The sequence below is a fragment of the Trachurus japonicus genome, chromosome 21 (genome assembly GCF_045865225.1).
Source record: "Trachurus japonicus isolate A0001 chromosome 21, Traja_1.0".
Taxonomy (NCBI): domain Eukaryota; kingdom Metazoa; phylum Chordata; class Actinopteri; order Carangiformes; family Carangidae; genus Trachurus; species Trachurus japonicus.
The window spans coordinates 33,724,633-33,746,638 of record NC_140927.1 but is presented as its reverse complement, the minus strand read 5'-3'; the positions used below and the strand labels follow the sequence as shown (position 1 = coordinate 33,746,638).

Below are 22,006 nucleotides of genomic sequence, written 5' to 3'. Positions count from 1 at the left end.
TAATATACAACAATACAACACAATGTTTTATGAGTTAGTAAGTTAAAAAATCATTGAGGAAAGAGTCAGTTCATGTAAAGTGAGCTGAGACGAGCAGCATCCTACCCCCTCTGATCTGAACACAAGCAGCTGGCACATTTATACTGTTGATCTGATGCACTGAGAGCAGCCACTGATACAAACAGGCCCAAAGGGATCAAACGTGCTTTTATCCCATTTGTTTATGCGGCAGATGAAACAACTGGATGAAGGCCACAACATATAGATTTAAAGGGACAACAAGGAGTTTGTATTTGGTTATAAAAAAGTCTCCACTTGTTAATGGGTCAATTTTCGATAAATATATCGTTTTGTCTTTATCGTTATTTTGTTATCATTATTTAGGCAAGGCAAGGCAATTTTATTTGTATAGCCCGTTTTTTACAAACAGTTTGTCTTAAAGGGCTTTACATGGCATCGTAACAACCTCCTCTGTCCTTAGACCCTCACATCGACTGAGGAAAAACTCCATAGAAAACCCTTTTAACAGGGAAAAATCGGAGAAACCTCAGGGTTAGCAACATGCTCATGCATGTGCATATGCGTTGTCCAGTTAAACTCAGATTAAGGTGTATACATACCAGAGAAAGTCAAATTCCAATCGCATTATCTGGGTGTCTTAATCGGAGTTGGAGAACTCCGAACAGAGGAGCACAAAGACAGGGCAGGAGGGTGCGGCCCCATTCCGTAGGCAGGGCAGGACCAGGAGGGAGGTGGACCGCTGACTGCAGTCCCAGGGAAGAGGTGAGTTGTGCTGGCAGCTGGACTCTGGTGACAGGAGCTGGGCTGACAACCGGCTGGACAGTGGCGACCGGTGTTGAGCAAACCTCTGGCTGGACGCTCGAGACAGGAGCCTGAGAGGCCTCCAGCTGGAAACTGGAAACAGGGGTTGAGCACTCTAACAGCTTGACACAGGAAACAGGAGCAGGACGGGCCTCCTGCTGGACACTGGAAACAGGAGCAGGACGGGCCTCCTGCTGGACACAGGAAACAGGAGCAGGACGGGCCTCCTGCTGGACACTGGAAACAGGAGCAGGACGGGCCTCCTGCTGGACACAGGAAACAGGAGCAGGACGGGCCTCCTGCTGGACACTGGAAACAGGAGCAGGACGGGCCTCCTGCTGGACACTGGAAACAGGAGCTAACAGGAGCAGGACGGGCCTCCTGCTGGACACAGGAAACAGGAGCAGGATGGGCCTCCTGCTGGACACTGGAAACAGGACACAGGAGCAGGACGGGCCTCCTGCTGGACACTGGAAACAGGAGCAGGACGGGCCTCCTGCTGGACACTGGACACAGGAAACAGGAGCAGGACGGGCCTCCTGCTGGACACAGGAAACAGGAGCAGGACGGGCCTCCTGCTGGACACTGGAAACAGGAGCAGGACGGGCCTCCTGCTGGACACTGGAAACAGGAGCAGGACGGGCCTCCTGCTGGACACTGGACACAGGAAACAGGAGCAGGACGGGTCTCCTGCTGGACACAGGAAACAGGAGCAGGACGGGCCTCCTGCTGGACACTTGAAACAGGAGCAGGATGGGCCTCCTGCTGGACACTGGAAACAGGACACAGCAAACAGGAGCAGGACATGCCTCCTGCTGGAGGAGTGGATGAGCCCCTCGCCTGGAGGCTGGGAACCTGGGACTGCTCGTCACGAGGTTGGAGACAAGAGACCACGAGCTCTGGCACACCAGAGCTGTGGGGTGCTGAGGATTGGCATCCTCGCCACCTATGTCTCCTCCTCGGTGCCCTGACCTCCACTGCTGAGTGCTGCATCGCATGATGCAGGAGCAGGGGTGACGCCAGCTGAGAACCCCGACGCCGGAAGAGGAGTGGCGTCTGCCGGGACCCCCGACGCCGGAAGAGGAGTGGCGTCTGCCGGGAATCCTGACACCGGAAGAGGAGTGGCGTCTGCCGGGAACCCCAACGCCGGAAGAGGAGTGGCGTCTGCCGGGAATCCCGACACCGGAAGAGGAGTGGCGTCTGCCAGGAACCGCGACGCCGGAAGAGGAGTGGCATCTGCCGGGACCCCCCTCGCCGGAAGAGGAGTGGCATCTGCCAGGACCCCCGACACCAGAAGAGGAGTTGCGTCAACCAGGACCACTAACGCTGGAACTGGAGAGGCATCCGAGGGTGGCTGCATCAGAAGCCAGGAAGCTGAGCAGCTGAGAGGCCGAGGCCGGGGCCGGGGAGCTGGCCAGCAGGGGCTTCAGGGACTGGGCTGATGACTTCCACACAGCAGGTAGGGGACATGGAGGGTACAACACAGCCAGAGAAGGGACTAGAGGCAGCTGCAGCTCAGCTGGGGCAGGCGGTGGTTGCAGCAGAGCAGGGACAGGAGATGACGGCACTTTGAAAAGTGGTGGGGACAATGACCTTATGCACCCCAACCCCCCGCCCACCTCCCCACACTGCCACACTTGACAACGACTCCCAGACCGTCCCTCGGCTACCATTCTCAAATAAAAGCTGAGTCTCAGACTCTGGTCTCCTTTAGTGGACCGGGTCTGGCTGCAAGTTGGAGCAAATAAAAGCCGGTCTCATAAGAAGCCGGGTCTAGTATCTATTTTCTACAAGTTCTTGTGAATGTAAAATCCAGTCATAGCCAATGATCGCCAGAACTGTTTCTAAGCTCTGAACAGTGTTGAAGCCTGGACCCTGGAGCCGATGCGGTCGGAATCACAAGCATTAAGGGGCTGTGTCCACCAGACACGTTTTTAGCGCTCTGGGCGCCGCTCAGAGCGCTTCGAGTTGAAATCTGTTCAACTTTTAGAACAGCGCCGCGCTCTTCAATGTCACTTTCCCCCGCACTGACCAATCAGAATCAAGAAGGGGCGGAACACACGTTACCGACAGCAACACAACCGGAGACGTGGCTCGGTTTATATCATGACCCACACTTGTATTGAAGGTAGGCCGACCTCAGGGTCCATGTCAAAAGCTGCCGCTAATGCTATTGTGTATTTCTGACACTCGTTGTAGTGTTTACATTAAACAAGGCAGGAACACGGAAGTGTCAGAGGACTTGTTTTGTAACCTAGCAACAGCGGCATTCTGACGAGGGAGAGAGAGAGCGCTAAGTGCTGGGAAAGCAGCGCTGTCAGCGCTAAAAACGCATCTGGTGGACAAGGCCCCTAATTCTTTATTAATTCTCTGTTGGACCGCAGCAAAAAAAAAAAAAAAAAATAGAAGCCTGTAGTTGTATTCATAGAGATGTGACAGGTAGCCAGCTGTGGTCACTCAATTGTTAGACTACACTACAGTAGGTTATTTCAATTTGCGCATCTGTGTTTTTTCCTTTTTATTTTTTTATATAACATTCATTTGCGGATCGAGAGCGAGCGAGCGCGAGAGAAACAACGGGTGCGCACCAGATGGTTGACCGGCAAAAACTGAAACGAGACGGTTAAAGAGAGGAAAACACAGAATATACAATAGGCTATATGTCAAGAGACGTTGTCCCATCGTCCCGACATGAGCAAGGGAGGATCTGATGGTGGCTCAGGTTTAGTGATGAGGAAACTGTCACTGTCAGCTGCACATCTGTCAGCAGCTGCTCCAAACAGACATGTCACAAACTTTAATTTGAAGGGACAGATTAGATATTGATTTTGATAACAGTGACTTTGTTGCATCCAAACAATAAGTATATATCTGTCGGCTGCTGTCTTAACCGGTACAATTTGATTGATTGTTCAGCCCTACCCCAGGAAGACCCGAGGGATTTTATATCCCTCCTAGAAGCTGGAAAGCGTTGCCAGGGAGAGGGATGTCTGAAACTTTCTGTTTAACCATAGCTGCCACCACGATCCAAATAAGCAGAAGGATGCTTGGATATCGGCCAGTATGCTGCAGATCTGGGTTCAGGTAAAGCCACAGTGTGGAGATCCCCACTTTGAGCTAACCAGAACTGTTTCTAACTGTAACTACTACACATCATCAGTTATAACTACCACACCCCCTGTCTGTACCCACTGGGAGGCAGAGATCTGAATTAACAGTGCAACAGCTGTGCTCCATTTCACTGCATGGTGAAAGGTTTAACTGTTTTATTTATCTGAAAACACTCTCTGAAGGTCAACAAGAAAAACTGATGTATCAGTCCTGGTGGTCTACCAACCCAACACTCCCATGACCACACCAACTGCAATGAATAATGAATAACATCACCTTAAACTGGCATTAAGAACACAAACATTAACTCTCACATTAGTCTGTGCCGACATCTTCAGTCTGCAACCATGGAGGTGGTTTTACCCATGTGGGTTTGTTAACAGGAAACAGAAGAGACAGATACAGAGGAACACACACTTTTACTGGATGGAAGGTCTCAGTCAGTCACACACATTTCATGAGGCAGTAGAGGTGGAATGAACTTTGACAATCTGAATAATATTTTGAATGAATGTAATATGTGTTTTAAGGGTGTGTACTCCATAACTACTTTACCTGTGAATAATTAAAGTTTAGCTACTGTATATTGAGTTTTCTTGCAGGAACCTTGAAAAATCTAAAAAGTACCCCTCTGATCTTGGGCAGATTCAGGCCATAAACCAGAGGGTTATTGATCGGGGGGATGATCAGAAACTCCAGAGAAAAAACAACAATGACAAATGGATTCACTTCCCCAGGCTCTAAACGACTCAGGGAAAGTTCACAGAAGACAGAGAAAGAAAAGGTGACAAATGTCACGATGTGAGGCAGGCATGTCTGTAAGGCCTTTCCTCTGAACTCAGATGAGCTTCTCCTGCAGACGATCAGGATGCGCAGGTAGGTGTACAGTACGAAGAACAGAGGGAGGAAGATGGTGGTTACAGCCAGTATACGACCCACTACGGAATTTAGAGTTGTGTCCACACAGGAGAGCCGAACCACAGACCAGTTAGAGCACAAAATTCTCTGTAGTTTATTATCACACAGAGGCAGGAGGACACTGAGGTACACAACAACACCGCATACAAATGCAGGGTAGAGCACAGCAAAGATAACAAGAAGTATCAACGTCCTACATGTCATTTTTCTGTGATAGTGTAAAGGCTGGCAAATAGCAACAAGTCTGTCATAGGCCATGATGCCGAGAATCGTCAGCTCTTTTGATGCATAAGTGTAAATTACATAGATCTGAATGAAACAGAATGGACGTGAGATCAGGTGAGTGTCAGACAGTGTGTCCATCAGAAACCTGGGGAAGAAGCCGGCTGAGCCGTACAGAGCGTTTACAGACAAACAGCAGATTAATACATACATGGGTTGATGCAGAGACTTCTCCAGAGTCACTGTCAGAATAATGACAGTGTTGGTAGAGATTATAGTCACATAGATCAGCAGACTGACACTGAAGAACAGATATCTGAGGGGCCCGTAATCTGAAAACAGAGTCAGGTTAAAGTAGAGAGGATTCAGGCTGGTGTTGGTCCTCATGTCGACACAAGTCACTGAGCTGAAACACAACAAGTCACTGATGGACGGAGGGAGGTGAGAAGACAGACCTCAGAACAGAAAATTGAAATACAACTTGTCTTCAAAATGTTCTTTTTCAACACATAATTGATCAAGACTGAAAACACAAGTCAGCATGCATGGAATTCACATCAGCTGCACACAATATACAACAATACAACACAATGTTTTGCTGGATAAGTTAGACAATCATTTAGGAAAATGTCAGTTCATGTAAAGTGAGCTGAGACGAGCAGCATCCTACCCCGTCTGATCTGAACAAAAGCAGCTGACACATTTATACTGTTGATCTGCAGCACTGAGAGCAATCACTGATACAAACAGGCCCAAAGGGATGAAGTGCTTTTACCTGGTTGTTTACGTGACAGATGCGACGATGGAATGAGGGGCACAACACATTGATTTCATAATATTAATTGAGTGAACCTACAGTACTTGGTACCAGAGCACCTGAGGCCTAAGGTCAATGATCAACTTCATGGTTGTGTCATCAGACCTGCAGCCGCATGTTCTAGCCACTAAGGTCAAGAGAGGGGCAGAGTTGACAGCTGAGGCCTCAGGGTTGTTGGTGCCTGTTGTGGTGCTGGTGAACACCCGTGGTGAAGGAAAGCATCAAGTTGAAGAGGGAGGCCTTTAAGGTGTGGTTGATCCAGAGGTCTCCAGAGGCATCTGATGGCTACCAAGTGGCCAGGAGGGCCACAGCAGTTGCAGAAGTGCAAACTTGGGTGTAGGAGTTTAGAAAGGCCATGGAGGAGGATTTTCAGTCGGCCTCAGGGAAATTCTAGAAAACCATTTGCCAACTCTGGAAATGGAAGCAGGGTTTGTCCAAGGCTGTGTTCAGTTGGGAGAGAGAACTGCTGGCCCAGACTGGGGATTTCATTGGGGAGTGGAAGGAATACTTTGAGGATCTCCTGAACCTATAACTGACACATCCTGTGTGGAGGATGCCGTCTTAAGGGTCAGGGGAATCTTCACCCATAACCCTGGCAGAGATCGCTGAGGTGGTTAAGAAACTCTTCGGTGGTTAAGAAACTCTTCAGTGGCGAGGTGCCAGGTAGATGAGATTCGCCGTGAGATGCTGAAGGCTCTGGACATTGTGGGGTTGTCTTGGATGATATGCCTCTTCACTGTCACATGGGCAGTGCCTGTGGATTAGCAGACCAGGGTGGTGGTTCCCATCTTTAAGAAAGAGGCGTTAGAGGGTGTGCCCCAACTATCAGGGATCACACTGCTCAGCCTCACAGGGAAAGTTTGCACCAGGTAAATGGTAAATGGACTTGCACTTATATAGCACTTTTCTAGTCTCTCGGACCACTCAAAGCGCTTTACATTGTAGGTCAAATTCACCCTTTCACACAAACATTCATGCAGCGCTAGACACAGCACGGGAAACTACCCATTCATACACATTCATACACCTGATGCACACATCGGGGGAACAGTGGTCTAGGTCTTTACCCTTGCAGGACAGGAGTGCTGAAGGGAGCATGGGAGTTTAACCAGCTGCATGTGTTTTGTAGACTTGGAGAAGGCTTACAACCATGTCCCCCTAGGGACTCTGTGAGGAGTACTGCAGGAGAATGGGGTAACGGTGAGGATGGAGCAGGAGATCAACAGACTAATCGGGATGGTGTCAGCAGTAGTGCAGACCTTGTACCAGTCTTTTGTGGTGATGAAGTTGAGCCGGAGGGTGAAGCACTCAATTTACTGGTCAATTTTCATTCCAACCCTCACCTTTGCTCATGAGTCTTGGGACTGAAAGAATGAGACTGTGGTTACAAGCAATGGGTTTCCTCTGCAGGGCGGCTGGGCTCAGCAATAGAGATAGGATGAGGAGCAAAGACATCCGGAGGGAGCACGGAGTAGAGCCACTGTTCCTTCACATTGTTAAGAGTCGGTTGAGGTAGTTTAGGCATCTATTAAGGATGCCTTCTGGGCAGCTCCCTTTGGAGGTGTTCTAGGAATGTCCAAATATGAGGGAACACCAGGGCAGACCTGAGGGATTATACACTGCCTATGAAAAGTATTCATGCATTCATGCATTTCCGGTGGAATTGTACGTTTCCGTTTCCATGGTTTTCAGTCGTTGTCATAGTTGCGGTAAACGCATGGATCTATTAACGCTGGCTTTTAACACGGATGTCAATTTGTGTGATATCCATTGTTAAAAGTTGGTGTGATGATCCATGCGTTTTACAGATTTTCATTGAAAAAAAAATCCATGCAATTACCACGACTACCGAAACCATGGAAATGTGAAGATAAAATTCCACCGGAAGAGCAAAACCGGCTTACGTTTTTGACGTTCGGAAAAAGGTGGATAGACAAAGAAAATTCCCCCAAAAACTCTTTAATGTCAATGTGAAACTGGATTTTTACAAAGTCATATCAATTAATTAAAACTATATAATGTTAAAGCTATGGTCTACGATCTGAAAGACGATGAGAAAGATTTGAAAAAAAACACCCAACATAAACTCTGCTGTATCAGCAGCATCTCCATCAGTCAAATGATAATCTCATGTTTACTTTCATTTTGTCGCATCGCCTCTTCCTCTCTGTCTTTTCAAACCTCACTTTGTAGTTTTTACCTTAAAATAATGTTTCTAAACTCATTGAATTAGTAGAAAAATGTCTAATAGGATGAATGGTGCCGCCCTGCAGCCTGAGCAGGGTCGCTCTGCACACTGCACACCACGGCTCGGCTGAGCTCCGGAGCCCGAATCTCCCCCTCTCCACGACACACAGCGCACTGCACTGGGCCGCCCAGCCGCCCAGCCTCCCTCCAGCTCTGGAGCTTTGCTCGGCACCGCGGTGCCAGTACCTGCGGTCCCGTTGCCGCCGACATGCACCAATTAGGCTAATGACGGCGGCGACAGCAAATGGCTGGTGTGATGGTCAAAAAGCAACATTTTTGTCTAATCAGACTGAAGAACCTTCTTCCAATTGACCTCGGAGTGAAGCCTTTGAGGGTGAATACTTTTTATAAGCAGTGTATATCCCTTTTAGCGTGGGAATGCCAGGCTAGAACTTTCTGTTTAACCAGCTGCCACCACGACCCAAATAAGCAGAAGGATGCTTGGATATCTGCTAATATACTACAGATCTGGGTTCAGGTAAAGCCACAGTGTGGAGACCCCCACTTCTTTGAGCTAACCAGAACTGTTTCTAACTGTAACTACTACACGTCATCAGTTATGACTATCACACCTCCCGTCTGTACCTAGCCTCGTAAACCAGCCGCTCCCGGAAATGCAATTCATTTCATTTCTGAGGGAGAGTCTGGCCTCATCCCTGCTGTAAGCGTTTGGCCTGAAACCCTCAGAAGGCTGAGCCAATCAGCGTCGCCGCTGTGATTGACACAGCATGTTGGCCAATCAGGGACCGACTGGTGCAAAGCCCCGTCACTACACCAACTTGCTGATTGGCTGAATGGGGTTTTCTGTCAACGCTACTACTGCCGCCCAGCTCCCGCCCACCCCAAACGCTTACAGGGGGAATGAGGCCAGACTCTCCCGAGAAATTAAATGAAATGCATTTCCGCAAGAGGCTGGTTTACAAGGCTAGTCTGTACCCACTGGGAGGCAGAGATCTGAATTAACAGTGTAACACCTGAACTCCATTTCACTGAAAGGTTTAACTGTTTTATTTACCTGAGAACACTCAAGGTCACTGAAGGTCAACAAGAAAAACTGACATATCGGTCCTGGTTGTCCACCAACCCAACACTCCCATGACCACACCAACTGCAATGAATAATGAATAACATCACCTTAAACTGGCATTAACAACACAAACATTAACTCTCACATTAGTCTGTGCTGACGTCTTCAGTCTGCAAACATGGAGCTGGTTTTTACCAAGTGTGTTTGTTAACAGGAAACAGAAGAGACAGATACAGAGGAACACACACTTTTACTGGATGGTCAGTCTCAGACAGTCACACACATTTCATGAGGCAGTAGTGGTGGAATGAACTTTGACAATCTGAATAATATTATGTATGAATGAATGTAATATGTGTTTATGTTAAAGGGAATATGATGATAAAATTATTGTTATTATTATATTTACTGACAGTTTTAATAGTGTGTACTCCGTAAGTACTTTATCTGTGAATAATTGAGGATTAGCTACTATCTGTGTATATTGAGTTTTCTTGCAGGAACTTTGAAAAATCTAAAAAGTACCCCTCTGATCGGGGGCAGATTCAGGCCATAAACCAGAGGGTTATTGATCGGGGGGATGATCAGAAACTCCAGAGATAAAACAACAAAGACAAATGGATTCACTTCCCCAGGCTCTAAACGACTCAGGGAAAGTTCACAGAAGAGAGAGAAAGAAAAGGTGACAAATGTCACGATGTGAGGCAGGCAGGTCTGTAAGGCCTTTCCTCTGAACTCAGATGAGCTTCTCCTGCAGACGATCAGGATGCGCAGGTAGGTGTACAGGACGAAGAACAGAGGGAGGAAGATGGTGGTTACAGTCAGTATACGACCCACTATGGCATTTAGAGTTGTGTCCACACAGGAGAGCCGAACCACAGACCAGTTAGAGCACAAAATCCTGTGTATTATATTACCACACAGAGGCAGGAGGACGGTGAGGTAGAGAACAGCACTTAATGCAAATGCAGGGTAGAGCACAGCAAAAATCACAAGAAGTATCAACGTCCTACACGTCATTTTTCTGTGATAGTGTAAAGGCTGGCAAATAGCAACAAGTCTGTCATAGGCCATGATGCCGAGAATCGTCAGCTCGTTTGATGCATAAGTGTAAATCACATAGATCTGAATGAAACAGAATGGACGTGAGATCAGGTGAGTGTCAGACAGTGTGTCCATCAGAAACCTGGGGAAGAAGCCTGCTGAGCCGTACAGAGCGTTTACAGACAAACAGCAGATTAATACATACATGGGTTGATGCAGAGACTTCTCCAGAGTCACTGTCAGAATAATGACAGTGTTGGTAGAGATTATAGTCACATAGATCAGCAGACTGACACTGAAGAACAGATATCTGAGGGGCCCGTAATCTGAAAACAGAGTCAGGTTAAAGTAGAGAGGATTCAGGCTGGTGTTGGTCCTCATGTCGACACAAGTCACTGAGCTGAAACACAACAAGTCACTGATGGACGGAGGGAGGTGAGAAGACAGACCTCAGAACAGAAAATTGAAATACAACTTGTCTTCAAAATGTTCTTTTTCAACACATAATTGATCAAGACTGAAAACACAAGTCAGCATGCATGGAATTCACATCAGCTGCACACAATATACAACAATACAACACAATGTTTTGCTGGATAAGTTAGACAATCATTTAGGAAAATGTCAGTTCATGTAAAGTGAGCTGAGACGAGCAGCATCCTACCCCGTCTGATCTGAACAAAAGCAGCTGACACATTTATACTGTTGATCTGCAGCACTGAGAGCAATCACTGATACAAACAGGCCCAAAGGGATGAAGTGCTTTTACCTGGTTGTTTACGTGACAGATGCGATGATGGAATGAGGGGCACAACACATTGATTTCATAATATTAATTGAGTGAACCTACAGTACTTGGTACCAGAGCACCTGAGGCCTAAGGTCAATAATCAACTTCATGGTTGTGTCATCAGACCTGCAGCCGCATGTTCTAGCCACTAAGGTCAAGAGAGGGGCAGAGTTGACAGCTGAGGCCTCAGGGTTGTTGGTGCCTGTTGTGGTGCTGGTGAACACCCGTGGTGAAGGAAAGCATCAAGTTGAAGAGGGAGGCCTTTAAGGTGTGGTTGATCCAGAGGTCTCCAGAGGCATCTGATGGCTACCAAGTGGCCAGGAGGGCCACAGCAGTTGCAGAAGTGCAAACTTGGGTGTAGGAGTTTAGAAAGGCCATGGAGGAGGATTTTCAGTCGGCCTCAGGGAAATTCTAGAAAACCATTTGCCAACTCTGGAAATGGAAGCAGGGTTTGTCCAAGGCTGTGTTCAGTTGGGAGAGAGAACTGCTGGCCCAGACTGGGGATTTCATTGGGGAGTGGAAGGAATACTTTGAGGATCTCCTGAACCTATAACTGACACATCCTGTGTGGAGGATGCCGTCTTAAGGGTCAGGGGAATCTTCACCCATAACCCTGGCAGAGATCGCTGAGGTGGTTAAGAAACTCTTCGGTGGTTAAGAAACTCTTCAGTGGCGAGGTGCCAGGTAGATGAGATTCGCCGTGAGATGCTGAAGGCTCTGGACATTGTGGGGTTGTCTTGGATGATATGCCTCTTCACTGTCACATGGGCAGTGCCTGTGGATTAGCAGACCAGGGTGGTGGTTCCCATCTTTAAGAAAGAGGCGTTAGAGGGTGTGCTCCAACTATCAGGGATCACACTGCTCAGCCTCACAGGGAAAGTTTGCACCACGTAAATGGTAAATGGATTTGCACTCATATAGCGCTTTTCTAGTCCCTAGGACCACTCAAAGCGCTTTACACTGTAGGTCACATTCACCCTTTCACACAAACATTCATACAGCGCTAAACACAGCACAGGAAACTAACCATTCACACACATTCATACACCTGATGCACACATCGGGGGGCAAGTGTGGGTTCAGTGTCTTGCCCAAGTACACTTTGACATGTTGACTGGAGGAGAATCAAACCTCCAACCTTCCGGTTAGGGAACGACCCGCTCTACCTCCTGAGCCACAGCGGCCAGGGTGCTGGAAATGAGGCTGGGACCAATAGTCAAACCTCAGGTTCAGGAGGAACAATGCAGATTCCATCCTTGGTGTGGAACAGTGGTCTAGGTCTTTACCCTTGCAGGACAGAGTGCTGAAGGGAGCATGGCAGTTTGACCAGCTGGTCTTCATGTGTATTTTAGACTTGGAGAAGGCTTACAACCATGTCCCCCTAGGGACTCTGTGAGGAGTACTGCAGGAGAATGTGGTAACGGTGAGGATGGAGCAGGAGATCAACAGACAAATCGGGATGGTATCAGCAGTAGTGCAGACCTTGTACCGGTCTTTTGTGGTGATGAAGTTGAGCCGGAGGGTGAAGCACACAATTTACTGGTCAATTTTCATTCCAACTCTCACCTATGCTCATGAGTCGTGGGACTGAAAGAATGAGATTGTGGTTACAAGCAATGGGTTTCCTCTGCAGGGCGGCTGGGTTCAGCCTTAGAGATAGGATGAGGAGCAAAGACATCCGAAGGGAGCACGGAGTAGAGCCACTGTTCCTTCACATTGTAAAGAGTCATTTGAGGTAGTTCAGGCATCTATTAAGGATGCCTCCTGGGCAGCTCCCTTTGGAGGTTTTCCAGGAATGTCCAACAATGAGGGTACACCAGGGCAGACCTGAGGGATTATACACTGGTCCATATCCATGGTTTTCAGTCGTTGTCATAGTTGCGGTAAACGCATGGATCTATTAACCCTGGCTTTTAACACAGATGTAAATTTGTGTGATATCCATTGTTAAAAGTTGGTGTGATGATCCATGCGTTTTACAGATCTTCCTTGAAAAAAAAAAATCCATGCATTTACCGCGACTACCAAAACCATGGAAACGTGAAGATAAAATTCCACCGGAAGAGCAAAACCGGATTACGTTTTTGACGTTCGGAAAAAGGTGGATTGACAAAAACATTTACTCCAAAAACTCTTTAATGTCAATGTGAAACTGGATTTTTCATGTCATGTCAATTAATTAAAACTATATAGTGTTAAAGCTATGGTCTACGATCTGATGATGGGGCGGTCTACTTTGATGGTCAGAAAGTAAAATGTTTATCTCATCAGACTGAAGAACCTTCTTCCATTTGACCTTGGAGTGAAGCCTTGGAGGGTGAATACTTGTTATACTTCTCCCACGCTAGAACTTTCTGTTTAACCATAGCTGCCACCACAACCCAAATAAGCAGATGGATGTTTGGTTATGGGCTAATATACTGCAGATCTGGGTTCCAGTAAAGCCACAGTGTGGAGATCCCGACTTCTTTGAGCTAACCAGAACTGTTTCTAACTGTAACTACTACACGGCATCAGTTATAACTATCTAATATATAAAAAACTAATTAACAGTGTAACACCTGTACTCCATTCCACTGAATGGTGAAAGGTTTAACTGTTTTATTTATGCGTGAACACTGAAGGTCACTGAAGGTCAACAAGAAAAACTGACATATCAGTCCTAGTGGTCCACCAACCCAACACTCCCATGACCACACCAACTGCAATGAATAATGAATAACATCACCTTAAACTGGCATTAACAACACAAACATTAACTCTCACATTAGTCTGTGCCGACATCTTCAGTCTGCAACCATGGAGTAGGTTTTACCCATGTGTGTTTGTTAACAGGAAACAGAAGAGACAGATACAGAGGAACACACACTTTTACTGGATGGTCAGTCTCAGACAGTCACACACATTTCATGAGGCAGTAGAGGTGGAATGAACTTTGACAATCTGAATAATATTATGAATGAATGAGTGTAATATGTGTTTATGTTAAAGGGAATATGATGGTGAAATTATTCTATTTACTGACCGTTTTAAGGGTGTGTACTCCATAAGTACTTCATCTGTGAATAATTGAAGCTTAGCTACTATCTGTGTATATTGAGTTTTCTTGCAGGAACATTGCAAAATCTAAAAAGTACCCCTCTGATCTGGGGCAGATTCAGGCCATAAACCAGAGGGTTATTGATCGGGGGGATGATCAGGAACTCCAGAGATAAAACAACAATGACGAATGGATTCACTTCCCCAGGCTCTAAACGACTCAGGGAAAGTTCACAGAAGAGAGAAAAAGAAAAGGTGACAAATGTCATGATGTGAGGCAGGCAGGTCTGTAAGGCCTTTCCTCTGAACTCAGACGAGCTTCTCCTGCAGACGATCAGGATGCGCAGGTAGGTGTACAGGACGAAGAACAGAGGGAGGAAAATGGTGGTTACAGTGACTATACGACCCACTATGGCACTTATAGTTGTGTCCACACAGGAGAGCCGAACCACAGACCAGTTAGAGCACAAAATCCTATGTATTATATTACCACACAATGGCAGGAGGACGGTGAGGTAGAGAACAGCACCACATGAAAATGCAGGGTAGAGCACAGCAAAGATAACAAGAAGTATCAACGTCCTACACGTCATTTTACTGTGATAGTGTAAAGGCTGGCAAATAGCAACAAGTCTGTCATAGGCCATGATGCCGAGAATCGTCAGCTCATTTGATGCATAAGTGTAAATCACATACATCTGAACGTAACAGAACGGACGTGAGATCAGGTGAGTGTCAGACAGCGTGTCCATCAGAAACCTGGGGAAGAAACCGGCTGAGCCGTACAGAGCGTTTACAGACAAACAGCAGATTAATACATACATGGGCTGATGCAGAGACTTCTCCAGAGTCACTGTCAGAATAATGACAGTGTTGGCAGAGATTATAGTCACATAGATCAGCAGACTGACACTGAAGAACAGATATCTGAGGGGCCCATGGTCTGAAAACAGAGTCAGGTTAAAGTAGAGAGGATTCAGGCTGGTGTTGGTCCTCATGTCGACAACAGAGGTTAACTGAATGAACACGCGTAACAGCAGTGGAGGGTGAAAAAGGAAAGAAAATGAGTCCAATTAGACATAAAACTTACAAGATAATATACAAGATAATCACATCTTACATAAGTCAACCTACACTTCCCTAACACAGTGTACACAAATACATCCAACCAATGTTAAATATCCCACATGCATACCCAGGGAATATACAGGATGAATTAGTTATGAATCAGAAGTTGTTAAAGTCAATGACAGATGATAACAGATCAGAGTCAGAGGTAAAATGTTCTCTCAACAGCAGAGGACCTTGGTGATGTCATAGTGAAATGTTTCATGTTTACAGTACAGAGATATTTACTTTCCAGATTAGTGGCATTATTGCAATACACTCATAGTGCTGATGTATTGATTGTCCTCTGTGTTACCAGTACAGAGGAAGTCTACATAATAGGTTTCCACTGACAAAAAACCTGAATGAAGCCTTCACCGAACAACTGACTATCTGACTGACAATTCAATGAAGACTTCAACAGCTGAAGTCTCACCGCTGCACTGATCCAGACTGAAGCAGCTGTGGGAAATTTATCTTCTGTTGTTGCTGCCTGGATAGATGAAAGCAGTGATGAGTCTAGCCAGAGTCCAGAGGGAGGTAAAGCCATACACCTGACCTCAAACACCACACTAACAAAGGGTGGAGTCACGTTTGGTCTCCAACAACTACAGCTCTTTTTGCATGATGGAAACTTTTGTAATATTCTGTTCTACCACATCCCAACGATGCTCTACTGGATTCAGATCTGCAGTCAGGAGAGGTCACTGAAGGCCCCCACATACTCAGGCATTCTTGACTCCAAGGACGTCAGCACATACTCGAGGCGGACTCAGTGCAGACGTCTGCTGGACCCATCCGCGCAAAGCTCAATTTTTATGACCGCGCAGACTCCACGTATGCGTACTCTGTGTCCTACAATAGAAATCTTGACATCAACCTGTTTTAAATGTGACACTGTATGCTCGACTATGAAACCTCAAACAGTGCGTGTGGAGTCCACGCTGCTCACAGTATGCACACAGTACGCCCGAGTATGTGGGGGCCTTTATTCTGCTATAAATGGACGAACATGATCTCATGTTAGTCAAGCCTACACTTCTCACACCAGTACAGCAGCACCACCACCTGATTCTGATTTATGTATATGTGGCAAGGTGAAGAGGGCCCGGGCGGGGATTGAACCCACACCTCCCGGGTAAGAGTCATGCGCGCTTGCCAGTCAACCAGAGGGACATCCCCTTGGCCAAGTAGCCAGGGCACATGATCAATTGGAGGCATAGTGACAGGAACCTCAACTGTCACATATAGTATGAAAGTACTTAAGAATCACAAGCCACTTGAAGTTGATCTGGGTTCAAGTTTAGAGTTAGGGTGCACTCACACTAGAGCCAGTTGTTCCGTACCGTGCTGAAGCATGAATGCCCCGCCTTCCCTGTCTCCCGATGGCCCGCACTCACACTACCTCAAACCCAAGTGTGTTCAGGCACGGTTGCCTCCAACACATATGTCATCACGTTGATTAGAGGGATTATTTGTTTACCAACACGGCGGATGCGCGCTTAACCTGATTGCAGAAAGAATGCCGCTTTTTATCTGTTTGACTGGTTGTCATGGTTATCTTAAGGTTTACTCAAAGCGATGTTAGCTAGTGATGTTGACATACACATGGCACAATGTAATCGTCAAGTGACTGTTGTTTACACGCAGTTGCAGAAACGTGATGGAGAACGAACCTGAAGCGCATTACGTGCTTGTGCGCATTTGTGACCAAGCGTACCGTGCTCAAGCACACCTCTTCCAACCGCACCGGGCCAGGGAAGTGTACCATACTCAAGCACGGAACACTTGCAGTCACACTTGCAATAGAATCCGGACTTTAGGGGGCAAACATGCTTGGGGGCGGTACGATTGCCTAGTGTGAGTGCGCCCTCAGAGTCACCCTCAGGCTCTGGTAGCCCACTGTTGATGGAGTCATTAAAAAGTTTGTTGCAGCATGTTGTACCAGCCGCTCTCCTTGATCCTGATCTGGTTCCTCACCACCTTTGTCCGACACATCATGGGGGTCATAAAAGTGGGGCCTGTCTCCTGATCTCCTGAACCTAACTGACAGATTCTGTGTGGAGGATGCCGTCTTAAGGGTCAGGGGAATCTTCACCCATAATCCTGGCAGAGATCGCTGAGGTGGTTAAGAAACTCTTCAGTGGCAAGGTGCCAGGTAGATGAGATTTGCCGTGAGATGCTGAAGGCTCTGGACATTGTGGTGTTGTCTTGGATGATATGCCTCTTCACTGTCACATGGGCAGTGCTTGTGGATTAGCAGACCAGGGTGGTGATTCCCATCTTTCAGAAAGAGGCGTTAGAGGGTGTGCTCCAACTATGAGGGATCACACTGCTCAGCCTCACAGGGAAAGTTTGCACCAGGTAAATAGTAAATGGACTTGCACTTGCACTGGTCAAATTCACCCTTTCACACAAACATTCATACAGTGCTAGACACAGCACGGGGAACTACCCATTCATACACATTCATACACCTGATGCACACCTCGGGGGGGCTAGTGTGTGGCTAGTGTGGGCCAGACTACCAAAACCATGGAAACGTGAAGATAAAATTCCACCAGAAGTGCAAAACCGGCAAAACAGGCTACGTTTTTGACGTTTGGAAAAAGGTGGATTGAATTTCCCCAAAAAACTCTTTAATGTCAATGTGAAACTGAATTTTTCATGTCATGTCAATTAATTAAAACTATATAATGTTAAAGCTATGGTCTACGATCTGATGATGAGAAATATGTGAAAAAAGCACCCATCATAAACTCTGCTGTATCAGCAGCATCGCTTCCCAAGCTCATACCTTGGCGGGGGGGGGGGTCTAGTGTGATGGTCAGAAAGCAAAATTTTTGTCTCATCAGACTGAAGAACCTTCTTCCATTTGACCTTGGAGTGAAGCCTTGGAGGGTGAATACTTTTTATACTTCTCCCAGGCTAGAACTTTCTGTTTCACCACAGCTGCCACCACGACCCAAATAAGCAGAAGGATGTTTGGTTATCGGCTAATATACTGCAGATCTGGGTTCCGGTAAAGGCACAGTGTGGAGATCCCCACTTCTTTGAGCTAACCAGAATTGTTTCTAACTGTAACTACTACACGGCATCAGTTATAACTATCTAATATATAACTATTATTATTATAATTATAACTAATTAACAGTGTAACACCTGTACTCCATTTCACTGAATGGTGAAAGGTTTAACTGTTCTATTTAACCGAGAACACTGAAGGTCACTGAAGGTCAACAAGAAAAAGTGACATATCAGTCCTAGTGGTCCACCAACCCAACACTCCCATGACCACACCAACTGCAATGAATAATATAATATAATGAATAACATCACCTTAAACTGGCATTAAGAACACAAACATTAACTCTCACATTAGTCTGTGCCGACATCTTCAGTCTGCAACCATGGAGGTGGTTTTACCCATGTGTGTTTGTTAACAGGAAACAGAAGAGACAGATACAGAGGAACACACACTTTTACTGGATGGTCAGTCTCAGACAGTCACCCACATTTCATGAGGCAGTAGAGGTGGAATGAACTTTTACAATCTGAATAATATCATGTATGAATGAATGTAATGTGTGTTTATAAGGGAATATGATGGTGAAATTATTCTATTTACTGACTGTTTTAAGGGTGTGTACTCCGTAACTACTTCATCTGTGAATAATTGAGGATTAGCTACTATCTGTGTATATTGTGTTTTCTTGCAGGAACCTTGAAAAATCTAAAAAGTACCCCTCTGATCTGGGGCAGATTCAGGCCATAAACCAGAGGGTTATTGATCGGGGGGATGATCAGAAACTCCAGAGATAAAACAGCAAAGACAAATGGATTCACTTCCCCAGGCTCTAAACGACTCAGGGAAAGTTCACAGAAGAGAGAGAAAGAAAAGGTGACAAATGTCACGATGTGAGGCAGGCAGGTCTGTAAGGCCTTTCCTCTGAACTCAGACGAGCTTCTCCTGCAAACGATCAGGATGCGCAGGTAGGTGTACAGGACGAAGAACAGAGGGAGGAAGATGGTAGTTACAGTGACTATACGACCCACTACGGCATTTAGAGTTGTGTCCACACAGGAGAGCCGAACCACAGACCAGTTAGAGCACAAAATCCTGTGTATTATATTACCACACAAAGGCAGGAGGATGTTGAGGTAGAGTACAGCACCACATGAAAATGCAGGGTAGAGCACAGCAAAGATAACAAGAAGTATCAACGTCCTACAGGTCATTTTTCTGTGATAGTGTAAAGGCTGGCAAATAGCAACAAGTCTGTCATAGGCCATGATGCCGAGAATCGTCAGCTCGTTTGATGCATAAGTGTAAATCACATAGATCTGAATGAAACAGAACGGACGTGAGATCAGGTGAGTGTCAGACAGTGTGTCCATCAGAAACCTGGGGAAGAAGCCGGCTGAGCCGTACAGAGCGTTTACAGATAAACAGCAGATTAATACATACATGGGCTGATGCAGAGACTTCTCCAGAGTCACTGTCAGAATAATGACAGTGTTGGCAGAGATTATAGTCACGTAGATCAGCAGACTGACACTGAAGAACAGATATCTGAGGGGCCCGTAGTCTGAAAACAGAGTCAGGTTAAAGTAGAGAGGATTCAGACTGGTGTTGGTCCTCATGTCAACACAAGACACTGAGCTGAAACACAAGTCAGTGAACAGTAAATTGAAATACAGTGTTTTCTTTAAATTGTCCTTTTTTGACTCATAATCGACCAAGACTGAAAACACAACAAGTCAGCATGCATGGAATTCACATCAGCTGCACATAATATACAACAATACAGCACAACAATTTGCGACATAAGTTAAAAAATCATTGAGGAAACAGTCAGCTCATGTAAAGTGAGCTGAGACGAGCAGCATCCTACCCCGTCTGATCTGAACACAAGCAGCTGCCGCCTTTATACTGTTGATCTGCTGTACTGAGAACAGCCACTGATACAAACAGGCCCAAAGGGATCAAAAGTGTTTTTATCCCATTTGTTTATGCGGCAGCTGAGACAACTGGATGAAGGGCACAACACAGATTTAAAAATATTATTGAGTGAACATACAGTACTTAAAGGAATAGTTCACCAAAAGATGAAATTCACCCTCAAGCTGATGAATACTCCGGAGTAGTTTTTTAGTCCTCAAAGTGCATCTGGAGACCCGGTTCATAGTCCAACGAAAACTTTATATGAGAGTTATAGGGCCCGACACAAAAAGGTCCTTAAAACTACACAAAAACCATTTAATATTCCTCCATACTGCTCGTCCACTGCAATCCAAGTGTCCTGAAGGGAGATAGTCCAGAGTTCATTGGAAACGACCTCATTTGGACTTTTTTACAGCTTAAACAGTCCTATATACAATACAATACACGTGGACATGACCGGACTTGCCTAAATGGTGTTGTTTCGGGTAAACTCTGGACTAAATAACTTTAGTAGTCTTGGATTGCAGCGGACGAGCAGTGTGGAGGAATATTACAAGGTGTTTTTGTGTAGTTTTATGGACGTTTTTGTGTCGGGCACTATTACTCTCATATAAAGTTTTGGTTGGACTACAAACCGGCCTCCCAGGTCTCTAGATGCACTTTGAGGAATAAATAACTACTCTGGAGTATGCATCAGCATGAGGGTGAGTCAACAATGACTGAATTTCATTTTTTGGTGAACTATTCCTTTATGGTCATTGTCTAAGTTCATTGATCAACTTGATGGTTGTGTCATCAGACCTGCAGCCATATGTTATGGCCACTCGGGTCAAGAGACGGGCAGAGTTGCCAACTGATTGCCCCCCAGTGGTGAGTTGCATCAGGAGTTGGGGTAGGCTGTTGGACAGACCCAGGCACTGGGAACAAATGGATGTATTTTGTCATCTCCTGGGGAAGACTAGAGAGGGCAAGTTCAGGGACATGGAGTTGGAGTGGTCCATGTTCAGAGCTTCCATTATATAAGCAGCTGCGGCCTCAGAGTTGTTGGTGCCTGTTGTGGTGCTTGTGGACACCCGTGGTGAAGGAAGGCATCAAGCTGAAGAGGGAGGCCTTTTAGGTGTAGTTGATCCAGAGGTCTCCAGAGCATCTGATGGCTACCAAGTGGCCAGGAGGGCCACAGCAGTTGCAGAAGCAAAAAGTTGGGTGTAGGAGTTTGGTAAGGCCATGGAGGAGTATTTTCAATTGAGCAGGCACCCAATATGCAGAGGTTACAGTCCTTACCCTGGTTTGAATCCCACATCGGGTGGCCCTTTACTGCATGTCATTCCCTCTCTCTCTGCCTCCCCGTTTCCTGTCTCTCTCAACCATACTATCAAATCAAGGCAAAAAATTGCCCAAAAAAATATACTTAAAATAAAAAAGAATAGAAACCCTTGATGAGATTTACCCTGAGATGCTGAAGGCTCTGGACTTTGCGGGATTGTCTTGGATGATATGCCTCTTCACTGTCACGTGGAGATCAAGACAGTGCCTGTGGAGTAGCAGACCAGAGTGGTGGTTCCCATCTTTAAGAAAGGGCGTCAGAGGGTGTGCTCTAACTATCAGGGATCACACTGCTCAGCTTCCCTGGGAAAGTTTGCACCAGGGTGCTGGAAATGAGGCTGGGACCAATAGTGTCACAAACTGGCTCAAAAATTGCAACAAAGTACAGGGCTGGACACAAATGGCAAACGATATAATCATCATTTATTTAACAAAATACTTAAAGTAAACAATTTAAGCAGGTGGGGTGTGGCAGTCAGTGGTATCAGTAGTGTAGATGTGGCTGCATGTGTACATGTAATAGCCCTCATTTATCAAACTTGCGTACACCAAAAAAATGGGTGTACACCAAATTCACCGCAAGGATTGGCATTT

At 46.2% G+C, this 22,006-nt stretch overlaps 4 protein-coding genes across 4 annotated transcripts; all 4 read right to left on the bottom strand.

The window, feature by feature from the left end:
* Nucleotides 1–4,509: 4,509 nt before the first annotated feature.
* LOC146965652 (olfactory receptor 56A4-like) lies at nucleotides 4,510–5,460 on the bottom strand. Its single transcript, XM_085765075.1, has one exon. The coding sequence runs from the start codon at nucleotides 5,458–5,460 to the stop codon at nucleotides 4,510–4,512; it is 951 nt and encodes a 316-aa protein (XP_085621201.1).
* Nucleotides 5,461–9,635: 4,175 nt separating this feature from the next.
* Nucleotides 9,636–10,589, bottom strand: LOC146965651 (olfactory receptor 10A3-like). Its single transcript, XM_085765074.1, has one exon. The coding sequence runs from the start codon at nucleotides 10,587–10,589 to the stop codon at nucleotides 9,636–9,638; it is 954 nt and encodes a 317-aa protein (XP_085621200.1).
* Nucleotides 10,590–14,081: 3,492 nt separating this feature from the next.
* LOC146965650 (olfactory receptor 56A4-like) lies at nucleotides 14,082–15,035 on the bottom strand. Its single transcript, XM_085765073.1, has one exon. The coding sequence runs from the start codon at nucleotides 15,033–15,035 to the stop codon at nucleotides 14,082–14,084; it is 954 nt and encodes a 317-aa protein (XP_085621199.1).
* Nucleotides 15,036–18,834: 3,799 nt separating this feature from the next.
* Nucleotides 18,835–19,788, bottom strand: LOC146965649 (olfactory receptor 10A6-like). The gene has a single exon (XM_085765072.1). It carries the CDS (start codon nucleotides 19,786–19,788, stop codon nucleotides 18,835–18,837), a length of 954 nt encoding a protein of 317 aa, XP_085621198.1.
* Between the last annotated feature and the right edge of the window lie 2,218 nt (nucleotides 19,789–22,006).

Bases quoted from the DNA above. Each gene is read 5' to 3' on its own strand.
- LOC146965650 (XM_085765073.1), bottom strand. From the start codon at position 15,035: ATGAGGACCAACACCAGCCTGAATCCTCTCTACTTTAACCTGACTCTG.
- LOC146965652 (XM_085765075.1), bottom strand. From the start codon at position 5,460: ATGAGGACCAACACCAGCCTGAATCCTCTCTACTTTAACCTGACTCTG.
- LOC146965651 (XM_085765074.1), bottom strand. From the start codon at position 10,589: ATGAGGACCAACACCAGCCTGAATCCTCTCTACTTTAACCTGACTCTG.
- LOC146965649 (XM_085765072.1), bottom strand. From the start codon at position 19,788: ATGAGGACCAACACCAGTCTGAATCCTCTCTACTTTAACCTGACTCTG.